This window comes from Eleutherodactylus coqui, chromosome 8, assembly GCF_035609145.1.
Source record: "Eleutherodactylus coqui strain aEleCoq1 chromosome 8, aEleCoq1.hap1, whole genome shotgun sequence".
Classification (NCBI taxonomy): Eukaryota; Metazoa; Chordata; class Amphibia; order Anura; family Eleutherodactylidae; genus Eleutherodactylus; species Eleutherodactylus coqui.
The window spans coordinates 55126057-55141320 of NC_089844.1; the positions used below are offsets into that span (position 1 = coordinate 55126057).

General features: G+C 47.2%; 1 protein-coding gene across 2 annotated transcripts in view; it reads left to right on the forward strand.

Moving 5' to 3' along the window:
• Positions 1-2808: 2808 nt before the first annotated feature.
• KANSL1L (KAT8 regulatory NSL complex subunit 1 like) overlaps positions 2809-15264 on the forward strand; it is a 62994-nt gene continuing 50538 nt past the window's right edge. For both annotated transcript variants that reach the window (XM_066575635.1, XM_066575637.1), the window contains exons 1-2: positions 2809-2921; positions 7700-8709. In XM_066575635.1, coding sequence (XP_066431732.1) covers positions 7733-8709 — 977 coding nt within the window. In that variant the 5' untranslated portion in view covers positions 2809-2921; positions 7700-7732. The remainder of the gene's footprint in view (positions 2922-7699; positions 8710-15264) is intronic.

Below are 15264 nucleotides of genomic sequence, written 5' to 3' on the forward strand. Positions count from 1 at the left end.
CATACTGCTGTGCTTCATTTAAATATGAATTCCCATAAGTGTTCCTGTCTACAGACCCCACCTTACATGGTATTAACACTTTCCAATCCACTGTCTGACGTCTGAAGACATTATGATTTAAGGCTGTACAGCTCTGATGTTGGAAGACGCCCGTCGGGGTTCTCTTACTGTATATTGCCAACCTCCCTGCTGTCGGAGCCTATCCAACGTGTCACCTCATGCAGTACTGGCTTTAGCCAGCATATAGCGCCATTGTATAACGGCAGAAAAAGAGTAAGTCCCCTAGGAAAGCCAGGATACAAATTGGATTGGAAATGGGTAAAGACTTTGGGTACATCCATAAGGTTGGGTTTTCATACTAGTCTTAATCTGAAGCGTACTGGAGTAAAATGCGTCTATTTATTTATTTTTCATTTTTTTTAAAGAGCTGCGCACCCGCTGATAAATGTGGCTCATATTGGGCAGTTCTAGAGCCAGAAAAATGGAATCCAAGAGCAGCAGTAAAGTTGGGTTACTTTTTGGGACATTCCCTGGTTTTTGAAATGCGCTATTTTTGTGACACTTTTTGCCCTTTTTTCCTCATTCTCGCTATAAGGGCTCATTCACATGAACGTAAATACGCCATCCGTTCGTGTGAATCAGCCCCTAGGCCTCTTTCAGATGAGTATGTTGTTTTGCAGACCAGATTATGGAGCTGATGTAAATCTTATGTATCCATTTCTGTATTTTTGACAGGCATATTTTAAAAATAGAGCATGGCCTTTTTTTGCCTTTGTGTTGCTATTTTGGGCAAAGACAGATCAATGTTTGTCCAGTAGAAAATATAATGCATGCTTTAAACCGATCAAATGCTGATGAAATAATGACGCACAGCTGGAGTGTCCTTTGGAGCACTCCCATAATACGGATCCATATTAGGGCTCAGTCACAGAGGCGCATCCAGGCGCCGATGCGCCTGTGTTACTGCACGAAGATGGCCGCACGGCAGGTGCGGACGACTCTCCGCACCGCCGGAAGAAAGAACACATGACCGGCAATGGAGCCGGTCGTGTTCTTTCTTCCAGCGGTGCAGAGTCGTCCGCACCTGCAGCGCGACTGTCTTATCCTGCAGTAACATCGGCGCCTGGATGCGCCCGTGTGACGGAGCCCTTGCAGACGTGTCAGAATGCGCTTATTTAAAATTGGCCTCCAGTTGCTACAAAGAGAGGTCCAACTGCAGAGGATCATGTATGAAATGGTCATACAATGAATTTTAAGTGATCATGTAATAATTGTGTGAAAAGATACACAACATGGCCTTGTGTGCATCTGTGAACCGCAGGGGACAAATGGAAGTGAATACGCACGATATGTGCAGAAATGCGGCGTATTCATTGCGCATATACGCACAAGATCAATGTGATTTTTGTATGCGCAAACCGGCGGGTCATTTGCGCACACAAATGCCCATGAGAGCAGGCAAAATACGCAAACGAAAGCACATTTCAGTCACACAAGCGGGGTGTATTTGCGCTACTGAAATGCGCATATGCCGTGTGAGCCCAGCCTTAGGGTGCCGACACACTTGAAAGAAAATCGTGCATTTTTTGAGTGAGTGAAAACGCAGAATTAGGCTCAATGTCCACAGGCGGTCTTGAATTGTGGACACCGCAGCGGAATTAAAGCATGCAGATTTTTTTGCGGACCTTTTGGTCTGGAAAACAAATCACCGCGTTCTCCATTTCAGTGCGGATCGCGTACGGATGGCTTCCATTGAATGAGTGTCATTTTGATGGAGAATAGGTGCTTAAAAAAATGGCATCTAAACGAACCTGTGGTTTCCTATGGGTTCTGTCAAACAATTTTTTTGATGTGCCTAAAAGAATTGCGTGTCAAAGGACAGCGCAAAAGGTGTGACTGTTGATGATGATATTTCTCTCCTTCGAAAGATAGGACTTGGCCTAACTTTTGATGGTACAACGCCGGCAGCTTCATAGGCTCCTATGGGAGACTATGGGAGCCGGCCAGCAAAGGGAGATCAATGGAGTCTTCTGCCGCGGGGACGCCTTCTCACTGTCCTGGCGACCGAGGAATTCGGGGCTGCAGTGTCACTGCACTGCAAGACGCCACTGCACCGAGAGAATAGCTGCGACTTCGTCGGGGCTATTCGTTCACGCAACTTAGCACTGTGCTAACTGCCATTTTTTTTTATTTTATTTTTTTTAATTGGGCCACTAAAATAACACTCATGTGAAAGAGGCCTTAAAGCGCAGAATGATAGAAGTACGATATTCTGTTATCTGTGACACGTCAGATACGGAATGGAGCTTGTTCATTCACTTAAAAAAAAATTGTTGCAGTTATCACATGACCACTGAGGTGTATTTATTTTTTCCTGTGGATTTGGATCATTTTGCTTATTTCAGTGAGGTAATTCTTGTTATTAGATGAAACATGTATCCAGTATAAACAGCCGCTGGCTCATGTGTGGTTACATGAAGTCTCTCTCACACAGAGCAGCCATTCTGTGATGTTGTGAGCCCCACATGTCTCATTCATAATATTGACATCACCGTCTGCTATTTGTCCTGCGCCCGCCCGCACCAAAACCTCCTCCTGAAGCCCGCCCATGTCACGAAACACAGATTGATCAACCCAAGTCCCGTAAACACTCCCAGCTCGCGGCTCGTTTGGCTCTCCGCTAACTTCTCTGCTTGTCCTTAATTTGCATACCGTCTCTCATTTGTCAGCTATACCGCCGCCTGGCAGTTGATTGGTTGAGGCGCGTGTACGGCTCGTATTACTTGCCTAGCGAGCCCGGGGCGGCAGTTCTTGACTCTTCTTGCTGCTAGGAGTAGAAGGTGGAGTTGGCTCGGGCTGCGCGTCAGCACGGGATCAGGCTGGTGATCCGGCGATCTCTACGTACCGCAGCCACGGAGCAGGTAAGTGCGCGTCATGACCGGTACTCCCACTCACAAGTACCCGGGAAGAAGAAAACCGATGGGTTGTCTGTATAGAGGCGCGGATCGCGTGCAAGCCTGGCGCGTCAAAGTACAGAGCCATCTGATTGGTGGAAAGTATTGTGCGGGGGCGGGACTTGGAGCAGGCGCGGTAATGCTTGATCCGTGATGGCGCAGCAGGTTACACTGAAGTCCTGTAGTCCGCAGATGATAACTGGCCCCTTGTTGGAGAAGCGGCTATTCCTATTGGCCTGGTGGGGCAGGAAGAGCAGAGCATTTTTTCCACCAACCGTTTGATAACTGGATGCTACTCTGATCACATGTAGGAGACTCCATGCCACACATTTTTTGTAAGAATGCATCCTTTTGCCCAGTTTTAGTGACCTTATGGCACCCTTGTACGCCCGGGCATCTTACTGAACACGACTGCGGGCTGTTTGTTCGCTTAGCGTGGCGTCGATTTTTGCTGCGCAGCGCTCCTATCCGCGTCACGGACGAGTCAAGGCTGCTTCACATCTATATTCTCCCCGCTTCTAGGACGGATCAGTCATGCTGACTATAATGGGGTCTGTCCGATCTCCATTATGGTATCTAGCATTTTAGCAAAAAAGTAGCGCGGCATGCTGGCCAATTTATTTATTTTCTTGTATTTTTCACGGAAACTGATGCAGATGTGAACGAGGCCTAAACCTCTCTGTGCTTTAGTAATGGAGGCTACAAGCTAGGGAGCGTCCGATTATAGTCATTGCGGGGATTCCTCACCCAGTACCAGGGTCCTGTTGTCCGCTGCTCGGTAGTTGGAAGAAGTCGGCGGGCGGTCATGTGGTGTTCGTGGACTGCTCAGCCAATCCTAGGCTTCAATGATTCTTCCATGGTTATCATTGGCTGAGTGCGGCATGTGACCACCTGCTTGGTTCTTCCATGACCAGCTATATGGTATCGGGGCTCCGGCAGTAGACGCATCCGTAGGTACATCGCACGCTGGCGAGCGTGATATCGCGCTCGGTCATGTGTAGGTAGCCTTATAATTTGGCAAGATTTAACCCTTTCCAATCCACTGTCTGACCTCTGAAGACATTATGATTTAAGGCTGTACAGCTCCGATGTTGGAAGACGTCCATCAGGGTTCTCTTACTATATATTTCCAGCCTCTCTGCTGTCGGAGCCTATCCAACGTGTCACCTCATGCAGTACTGGCTTTAGCCAGCAGATAGCGCTGTTGTATAACGGCAGAAAAAGAGTAAGCCCCCTAGGAAAACCAGGATACAAATTGGATTGGAAAGGGTTAATGATTTAGATAAACATAAATCCGCAGCGTATTGCATGTGTACTTTTTACGCCCGTAATAGACGGTGAATAGAACTCGTCGCTTTCAATGCGTTCACGCACAGCTGCGTATTTTTCGGTCACGTGCAGAAATAATGCGGCATGTCCTATTGTGCCACGTATTACTCACTGAAATCAATGGGCTTCTGTAAATACGCGGGGAACCTGCATAGTCGCTGTGCATTTACGCAAGAAATCCATGGGCCTGCGCAGAAGAGCATTGTTCATTCTACAAAAATGTAGCAGTCAGGCTCTCACAAAAATACGCTTATGTGAAGCCAGTCTAAGTCCTTGTGTCCGCTGGCAAAAATTAATTTCAGAATCCACGCGGGTCACCTGTGCGGGCGATCCGCAGTTCAAGCTGCCCATAGAGAAAAATGAGGCGTCCGCACTTCATTTAACACCTGCGGATTTGATTTGATTTGCGGATGTCACGCATGGAAAAGAAATCGCAGCATTTTACCGCAGACGACGCGCGGATGGGCTCCATTCATCTCTATGGAAGCGTGCGATCGACAGTGCATCCGCAAATATAACTGCGGATGCACTGCGTAATCTGAAAGTTAAATTCAATTAGGAAGGTGGGGAAAAGGCAGCATCTATCCTTCCATGGGGATTACACAGCAGAGAACAATGACTTTAACCCTTTCCAATCCAATTTGTATCCTGGTTTTCCTAGGGGACTTACTCTTTTTCTGCCGTTATACAACGGCGCTATCTGCTGGCTAAAGCCAGTACTGCATGAGGTGACACGTTGGATAGGCTCCGACAGCAGAGAGGCTGGCAATATACAGTAAGAGAACCCCGATGGACGTCTTCCAACATCAGAGCTGTACAGCCTTAAATCATAATGTCTTTAGACGTCAGACAGTGGATGGGAAAGGGTTAATCCCTCATCCCATTGGCTTTCAGTTAACAAAACACAAATGTAAAAACCCACAGTGGAAAAAATCTTCAGAATCCGCCCATCTGATGTGGGTCCGCAGCGACTACAACATGGGTGTGTGTCAGATTGGAACGATGCCTCCCATATACCCAGCAGCCGCCCCACCATCAGCTACTGGTGGCCAGTCCTCAGGACAACCGGGAAATCCCTTTAATGTCGGCATCCTAACTAATGGCCGCAGGTAGAATATGGACATTGAAGTCGGTCCTGAGGTTCACTTTTAGGCCTCACGCTCATGACCAAAATGCACATCTCTGTTGTGCGGACCCATAATGTGCCATCCATAGTTTTTTATTTCACTTGTGGTCCGATGGAGGGTTTTTTCCCTCTCAAACTCCTTGAAAATCCACAAAATTGCTCCTAGGGAAGAATACTTTGTGCATCCTGAGTTCTGCAATAGGGGATCTGTATACATGACAAGGCTGTTTGTATGAACCATTCAGACTATTTAGTATTTTATTTCATTCTTTCATGTATTTATTTATTTTTTTTTTACAATATTTTGAGATTGGATTTAACAGATAACACCTCTGTTTTATATTCACATAGCAGCTTAGTATGTAAGGCCGGGAAAAGACATATGTCCATCCAGTTCAGCCTGTTACCCCCAATGTTGATCCAGAGGAAGGCAAAAAAAAAAAAACCCAACGAGGTAGAAGCCAATTAAGGGAAAAAATTCCTCCCTGACTCCCATCTGGGAATCGGAATAATCCCCTGATCATCGGCCCTTCTGAAGTCATTAGTGACTATAACCGGTATTTATTGAATTATAAAAGCTGTTCTCCATGATTGTATTTGGTGTAGGTTGAAGTCTACATGTAATAGAGTTTTCCTGAGGCCAGGCTTACACGAGCGTGTCGGTATAGCGTATTCTGTGCGCAAAACCCGCTGTACCAATCTGTCACAAAATACGCATGCAAGAAAAATCGCAGCATGGTCTATCTTGGCGCATACAGGTCATGATAGAACATGGCAATTGGCGGCCCGCAGCAAATATGCAATATTATTGCATACTTGCTGTGTGCGGTGCTTGTCTCTGGCGGGTGTCAAGCAGCAAATTACAGCAGTCTGAGCCCGGTATAATGACATTTATTCATAGGATAGGGGAAAATTACTGGGGGGGTCTGACATCTGGAACCCCGGGCGATACAAAAATCTACACACCCCTTTTGAACAGAGCGGTGGTGTGCATGTGTGACAGCCGCTCCATTCACTTCTATGGGACACAGATAGATGGATGTGCTCGGCAGTCTTTCTCAGTCCTATAGATGTAAATGGAGCAGTGGACACACATATGTACCACCGCTCTATTCACATAGGGATTTCGGGATCACTGTGGGTCCCAGTGGTCAGACCCCCAATGATCAGAGATTTATTCTATATACTATGGATAAATGTCATTATTGGGAAAACTCCTTTAATGCTGCAATCATCACACATTAGATAGCTATGATTCGAACACTCATTCGTCCGAGACCTCTCTCCCAACTAACCAACATGCTAACAGCCGCCGCGGAAGATCACTACTTCCCTGAAGTGAAGCGTTTTTGTATCCGTGGCAAAATGGCATGTTGCCGAGCATGATATCGGGCCGAGTTTCAGGCACTCGCCTGTGTGAAATTAGCCTAAAGGCTCATTCCGACAGCCATATGACTACAACGCTGTGAGTCTCACAGCGCTGTACTCATCGCAGGCCCTACGCTCTGTCAGGAGAGATCGCGTACGGGCTGCGATTGGCACTGCGCATGGGTGGAATTATGACATTACGGACATGCGCAGCGTGACTTTTTTTTTCAAATCCCCCGCTCTGTGCAGACGAAGGTTGCATATTAAGCGCTGCCCTGTCGCAGGCATTGCGAAGGTTTCAATATAAGGCCCTTCAATTTCTGCGTATAAAATGGGAGAGGTGAAGCATGTCGCAATTTATTTCTTCTGCGTTTTATACGGACGTCCCCTCACAGTTCCAACGCAGGTGTGAATGGAAGAATGAAAGTCCATAGACTTCGATTGCCTCCATTCACTGCGTGTTACGCATGCCTAATATGCAGCGACAATGCACCTGTGTGAATGAGCCCTGAGGCTGTATTTACACGGGCAAGAACTCGCACATCCCTGTACGGACTGTATAGCGGCATATAGTTCATTACCAATTCACAATTGAATGCAAGTTATGATCTTTCGGGATATCCAGTGCAAGTGTTAATTATTAACCCCGAAGAATCCCTCTAACAATGATCGTCTGTCTCATAGCGGTGAAACCCTGACCTTAACTTTTATCGAATCGGTTGGCACATTTTTGTCACTCCAGTGATTTTCAAAGGAAACATTTCCGTGATGTCTATCTGACCACGCTGTTAATAATAAACTTCGTCTGCATGTGGGTCGTGACGGATATTTTTGGGAACTAGATCAGATCACGATAATGATGGGATCTGTGTATGGGGTTCGGTGGCGTCTTCTCATCGGCTGTTCTTGTTTTGTTTCACAGAGCCACTAAAATCGTCTTCGTCCACGAGGAAAGATGACCCCGGCTCTTACAGATACCGTAACCCAAGAACCCGGGGTTCACTTCTCCCCTTCTCTTGACATAAAGAGCTTGAGTGCCAATCTCAATAATAATTCCAACGCCGGTTCCAAAGACGGCTGCCCGAATGTAGCTTATTGCGATCCGGCTCTCTGCCTGCAGGAAGACTTTGCAAGCTTGCAGCAAGATGAATCCCTTTCTTCAGCAAATTACCAAACCGTCTTTGTACTGACAACAAGTTCTGATCTGAACGTGCAGAATAATAGCTGTTTTCCATCGAAGCAAGAGCAAGATTGCTACCGGCAGAGGTTTCACGCCCCGCACGATGCTCATCCGCTGCTTGCTGAAAAAAAAGTTAAGAGAGAACTTTTTCCAGGTACCGTCAGCAAAGTTTTAGCCGATGTCAACAAACTATGGGATATATCTGTGACCGAAGACGAAGGTGTTCACCGATTGAATGGGCGAATAGATGGGGGAATCCTTGCCATGCCATTTGCCGGCAATTCGACTTTACCTGACTTGAGGTCTACTTCGCCTATGAAAGACAAACTACAAAAAGTCGCTAATAAGGAAACGGAGGCAAAGTTATTACATCAGAAATGTCTAAATCGGCAAAAAGAACTCCTAAGCCGCGCGCAAAGAGCCAGGAAGCATTTGCAGTTGCTCTTGGCAAAATACACGGCGGATCATTGTAGCCAACATATAAGCGGCTTAGTGAAACGCAAGATTGAAAAGCTTAATGTGCCCAACCCGTCGGCTAGCCAGTCAAGTACAGGTGGGGTAGGGGGACTGACCCAAAGTGCATGCGGTGGCTTTAAACAGAGGGCCGCTCGGGCGACTTCCACTGCTGTCAGGAAGTTTTCTGTGTCGGCATCAAGGATTTTAAGTTGCATCCAGCAGGAATTGGACTCGGATGTAACAGAAAGCAGCTCTGATGACGACTGCGATGAAAAGATTCAAAAGACTCAGGACCGGTAAGTGCTTGAAGCAATCCTGTCCACAGGATTGGTGATAAATGTCCGATTCTTGGGGGATCCACAGCTGTGATCCTGACTGATCACTAGAATGGGGGTCCTGAGCCCATCATTCATTCACCCGAAACTACTGAGGTGAGGAGAACAGCATTTAATTTTTTTTTACCCCATAGACATTGAATGGAGGGGCAGAGCACACGCAAAACCACCGCTCCATTCAAGCTCACTGCAGTTGTGAGGTGAAGAGGAAGCAGGGTACAGGACCCCCATTCTGGTGATTGGTGGGATCATGAAAGCTGCAGATTCACAACAGCTGGCATAGTACTGATTGCAGACCACTGATATGTGAATATTGTGACTAATGTCCCATTTAGACTGGCGACAGTCGTATAAACGACTGCACGAGTGCCGACGTCACTGCTAAGGTCGTTAGCGCTTGTGCAGAGTGTTTAGACAGGTAGAGATCCCCGCTGGAACGCGGGCTGCTCTCTAAGTGCTTCACCTTCTATGTGAAGCCCTGAGTGGGGAACACTTAGGCCATGGGCATACAGGCAGGTCAGCTTCTGCATGCGGGATCCAGACCTTGCAGCAGCGGCTTCCGTGCAAACCTGCTTTCTTTTTCTCAAATCTGTTGTATGGGTGGTCCGCACGGCTCGCCGTCAGACATGCACACTACAGATTTCTTTATTATCTTTTTTAGACTCTTCTGCTTTTCCCGCAGAATCCACGGCCCGTCTGCAGTGTCATTGCAGCCTTGCCGCTGGTCAGACGGCTTCCATTGACTTCAGGGAACCCGTCCGTGCGGACACCGCAGGAAAATGGAGCATGCTGCGATTTTTCTTCGGTGAGTGTAAACCACAATTGGTTTACACTCGTGTGCAAGAAGAATCACTTTTCCATAGTCTGTTATGGAAGGTTAGGGAGCTTTGCCACATCCATGTGTGACAGGACCCTGAAAGTCAGCAACAACGGGAAGTGAACGAATAGTAAACCATTTTTTTACATTTACACAGGATGATTATTGCTCAATTCCGTTTGTTTGATTGAATTTTGAGCGAATCGTCCCGTGTAAGCGGCCCTTAACCCATATAAGCCCATACTTGATGCGCACATAAGACAACATAGCGACAGGCAATAATAACAGGGAATTGAGAATCTAGGCCTGCTGGGCAGTGTAGTTAGTCATTGACATCTCAGACTATCCTGGCCAAAATGGGAATACTCCCCCGTATGTGAAGACCAGAGGTGGCCAGGATTATACAAACAGCTGATTTGGCCTCGCGGTTTCTGTAACTTCCATTACAAATGAGTTACCTGGACAGTCCCTTTAAACTGATTTTTCATTTCAGCTCCAGTAAAGAGTGAAGTATTCTCTCCACATTCCCAGACGGCTGAACTTACCCCACATTGTGGAACAGTCATTCATTAAAACGAATGAATGTCAAACAGTTACATCCGCAGCGGTCCAGCCAGTTTGTGCAATTAATACCTTTTATATGGGCGGCGTCAGTTTACTGCTATTAAAGGGAATATGCCACCCAGACAGACCCTTGTATATAAGACTATTAGGATACATTCACACGTAGTGAAATGGGGTGGAAAAGATCCGCATTAGCACTGCATTAGTATCCACACCACTGCACTGGTGCAGACTTTGACGCGTTTTTGATGCAGATCTACAACGACTTCACTCCTTCGATTAAAAGGGTGAAGTCTGCTGTCGATCTGCATCCACAACTGTTTAAAAATCAACAACCATGGTGCGAATTTTGATGCCATTTTTGATTTGGTTTTGATGCAGTTTTTGATGTGTACCCTTAGAGGGTCCCTCTGAATCTGCTGATTGCTAGCCTGAAATCCCATTTCAGCCTGCAGGTAGGGCTGTTTATCCTATGCAAAACAGGGACCCTTTTTGGAGCTTTCACATAGGATGGAAGTAGTCTGCATGATTTTAGTCCTAGGTGGCTTAAATTCTGCATCTGTTAAAATGCAATGGAAAGCTTTCTGCTATAGAATTAAGGAGTTTTGTGGATTTCTGTGGATTTTTATCTATTATGCAGCATAAGAGATGAGCGATGAAGCTCATCGCTCATCGTTAAGTTTAAACAGCGGCTGTTCAGTAGTGAACGGCGGCTGTGTTATGTGAATGGAGGGGGGGCGGAGGAGCGAGAGGAGAGAAATCTCCTGCACTGCCCGCCCCCCTGCTGGCCACTCCGTGAGCGAGACAGCTCTGTTAGCTCCTGCGCAGGAGCACAGGAGTGCGGTGACACAGGGACAAGCGTCAGGCATCGTTTGCCCAACAGTCGTCCAGTGTAAATAGGCCTTTATAAAACTCATTATCACAGAAAAAGACAATGATAAACGATCACCCATTACAGGGGTTGTGTCTAGAGATGAGCGAGTGTACTCGTTAAGGCAAAATACTCCGAGTATTGCCATTTTCGACTACATGCCCACTCATGCCAAAAGATTCCGGGGCCGGTGGGGGAGAGCGGGGTGGAAAGGGGGGGGAGATCTCTCTCTTTCTCTCTCCCCCCTGCTCTCACATGCTCACTCCTGCAACTCACCGCTCACCCCCGCCGGCCCCCGAATCCTTTCTCATGAGCGGGCATGTACTCGAAAATGGCAATACTCGCTCGAGTATTTTGCCTTAACGAGTACGCTCGCTCATCTCTAGTTGTGTCACAACGGTTTCTGCCAAAAACTAGTTATAGGTGTAGGTACAGGAAGACTATTAAAGGGGATCCTATTTTAATGTGTTTGTGTTAATGGCAAAACAATGTACTTGTAAACAAGTAGAGGAAAGAGGAATCAATATCTGTAATATCTGGAGAACGGAGCATTTTGGAAATAAACACATTACGGCTGAGTGCATTGTTTTGGGGTTTCGAACACATTGAAATAGGATTCTCAAGATAGGAATACTTCTCTAACGATAGTTGCAGTGGTTATACTTGCCAAACGTACTCATTCAGCCTACCTACCAAGGGCTCCATGTATTGTGTGGTGGTGGGCTTACATCTCATCTACAAATGATTGCAATTCAGAGCAGTCTGCGTTAGGGCCACAGGCATATGCAATATTACTTTACTAAAACCTAATAAGTATGTCTGTTGGAGGATGAACACGTAGGGACATGCATGCTTCGAATGGCAGGACCCTTTGGATGTACTCTAGGCAAGCTATCCATGTTTCCTTGTACGTGCCCAAAGCTGCCATGTAACATCTGTGGCGCCATCTGGTGCTGTCACAGGAGAGTACACTGAGATTTGCACATGGCTGGCCACCACAGGAGGGACTACAGGTAGTCATGCTCACGGGCAACAGAGTTCAAACACAGAATATGGTGTGTATTCTAGGCAGGTGGATACCTGAAGACAGGGCCATTTTTTATAAAACAATAAATTTAACCATTTGTTAATCTATTTACTGTACATTTGGATGCAGTCTTAGACCCCATTTACACCAACAGATGATCGCTCAAATGTCGCTCAAACGACACTTTGAGTGACCGTTTTGAGCGATCACCTTTGCATAGTCTGTAGTAGCTAAGTAGCTACTTCAGAGCTTTGCAGGCAAAGCAGGACACCGCCGCTATTGCTCAGCGAACAATACAGCTGTTCTGCATAAGCAAACAGCTGTATTGATCTCTGCGATTACAGCCGGCGTCCCACTGTGAACTACCAGTGGGACACGGGCTGTAAGAATCTTATCAGCGCTGCTGACTGTGATAACAGCCTGCACCGCTGATAAGAGTTCATCGCTCAATTCAAAAAAACTAGAATTGAGCGAGGAATGACTTGAGCACGAAAACTGCACGAGGTCCGTGCATTTAGACCCAACGATTCTCGCTCAAAAGATGGCTTTGAGCGAATTTTGAGTGAGAATCATTGGGTCTAAATGGGCCTTTAGTTGTAAGGAAATCCCTTAAAGGGGTTGTCTCACGAAAGCAAGTGGGGTTATACACTTCTGTATGGTCATATTAATGCACTTAAATATGAGCCATACAGAAGTTATTCACTTACCTGCTCCTTTGCTAGCGTCCCCGTCGCCATGGCTCCGTCTAATTTCGCTTTCTTCTGGCGTTTTTAGACGCACTTGTGCTGTGCGGTCTTCTTCCTGGTGAATGGGGCCGCTCGTGCCGGAGAGCTGGTCATCGTAGCTCCGCCCCGTCATGTGTGCCGATTCCAGCCAATCAGGAGGCTGGAATCGGCAATGGACTGCACAGAGCCCACAGTGCACCATGGAAAAGGACCCTCGGTGCATCGTGGGTGAAGATCCCGGCGGCCATCTTGGTGAAGGAAGAAGTAGGAAGAAAGAAGATGTCGCAGAGCGGGGATTCGGGTAAGTAATATGTATTTTATTTTATTTTATTTTTTTAACACATCCATTGGGGTTGTCCTGCGCCGAACAAGGGGCCTACGGGAAAAAAAAAAAAACCCGTTTCGGCGAGACAACCCCTTTAACTAGAATAAGTTACTCATTTGTCATATAGCCACAGGAAAATAAAAACACCAGTTTAAAACTTCAAATATCTTGTACATATTACGGAATATGCTCACTCTTGAACACCACTTTGAAGTTCATCTACAGTACATAAAACGTTGACTATTTTGGGGGGAAAATACAAGGAATGCTGGTTTAATTCCGCATTTGTAGTTGTGAGTGCATCTTGGGTACAGGACGTCTGAAGCGCAAGAAAAGTAGTGCAATGTATTTGTTAGACTCCATTTACACTGACAGATGATCGCTCAAAAATCACTAAAACAACCGTTAGAGTGACAGTTTTGAGCAATCATCTTGCATAGTCTATAGCAGCTAATTAGCTATTACAGAGCTATGCAGGTGGAGCGGGACACCGCCGCTATCGCTCGGCGAACAATACAGCTGTTTTGCACAAGCAAATGGCTGCATTGTTCTCTGTGCTTACAGCGTGCATCCCCAGCTTGCAAAGGGCTGAGAGTGCAAAGACTTTAGAGGTTAAGGGGGGCGCAGTGTCTTAGGAAATCAGCTGCAGATATGGAGCTGATTCCGAATTAAAATCCACACTGATGACGCCGATTTTGACTCGAAATCGACTGCGAAGTTCCGCTCGCGGATAATAAATCTCAGCATGCTTCGATTTTGTGCGGCCTATGCACAGCTGGCTTTCATTGAAATCAATGAATTCTCGCAGCGGGACCCGGCCGTCTGCATGAGGCCTAAGGCCTCCTTCCCACGAGCGTGACGGGCTCCGCCGCATAATATTCCGCAGTGAAGCCCGTCACGGCGCCCCCCAGAGACCCCATACTTACCAGCGGAAGATCGCGTGAAGACGCTTCCCCGCCCACCGCCGTCGCGTCATGTGACACGCCCACCGCGTCACATGACGCGGCCGGCCGTGTCACGTGACGCGCCCACCGCGTCATATGACTCGCGGCGGTAGGCGGGGAAGCGTTTTTTCACGCTATCTTCCGCTGGTTGCAGCGGGAGATAGCGTGAACGGACGGCTTCCATTGACTGCAATGGAAGCCGTCAGCGCGTACAGCCCGTCCTCACCCGCAGCAAATAGAGCATGCTGCAGGTGAGGACGGGAGAAATCGCGGTGCGTAATTCCGCGGTGGAATTACGCATCGTGAGCATTGTGCTATTAGGTTCAATAGAACCTAATAGCATGGTGCAACGCAGCGGATTTTTGCCGCGGATTTACGCGGCGTAAATCCGTTCGTGGGAAGGAGGCCTAACACAGATACAAAGAAACAAAACCTAAAATATGTTGTGGGGAAATTGGTATTTTTGTTGTGTTTTTGTTATACTTTCTCAGAAGCACATAAATAATGACCTTCCCAGTAAATCCCTAATGCCAGTAAGTCATAAGCCCCCCTGCACACTGGCGGAAATTCCGCGGTGGGATTTCCTGCAGAATTTCCGCCCATGGAAACTACCATAGGATTGCGTTAGAAAACGCAATCCTATGCAGATGGCCGCGATTTGTCGCATGCTCTATTTCTCTCTGTGAGCCCCGCACACAAATGCCACTCTCCAACCGCTGGCTCTGCTCTGCGCATGTGCTGGCTGGGCGGCAGCTGGCGCATCACAGAGCTGGAGCCACGGGAGAGGAGAGTGCCACGCTGGTGCCTGCAGGGGCTCGGGTCGGGTCCCGCTGCGAGAATTCTCGCAGCGGGATCCGACCCGGCTGTCTGCAGGAGGCCACAGACAGGGGCAAGAGCCACAGATGGAGACGGCCCTACACTTCGTTTTAGAGATTCGCTCTCCCGTATGTCTTTCTTTCCATCAAAATTGGGAACAGTTCTCCGTTTTTGCTCCATGTTTTGCAGCTGATAATACAGAGCTAATGTAAATGTACATATCTAATTACATGGCCATATTCTTCACAGCCATGCTTTAAAATCACAGCATTCGCTACTTTTGTCCATTTTTGTCTCCGTATTTGCACTTATTGGTATTATTTTCTGTTGGGCAGATACTGATCCATATTTACATAGTACAAAATAAAACCATGCAAATAAGGCAAATGGAACAATACCTCTGCAGCGCCACCTATTGGATGGCAGC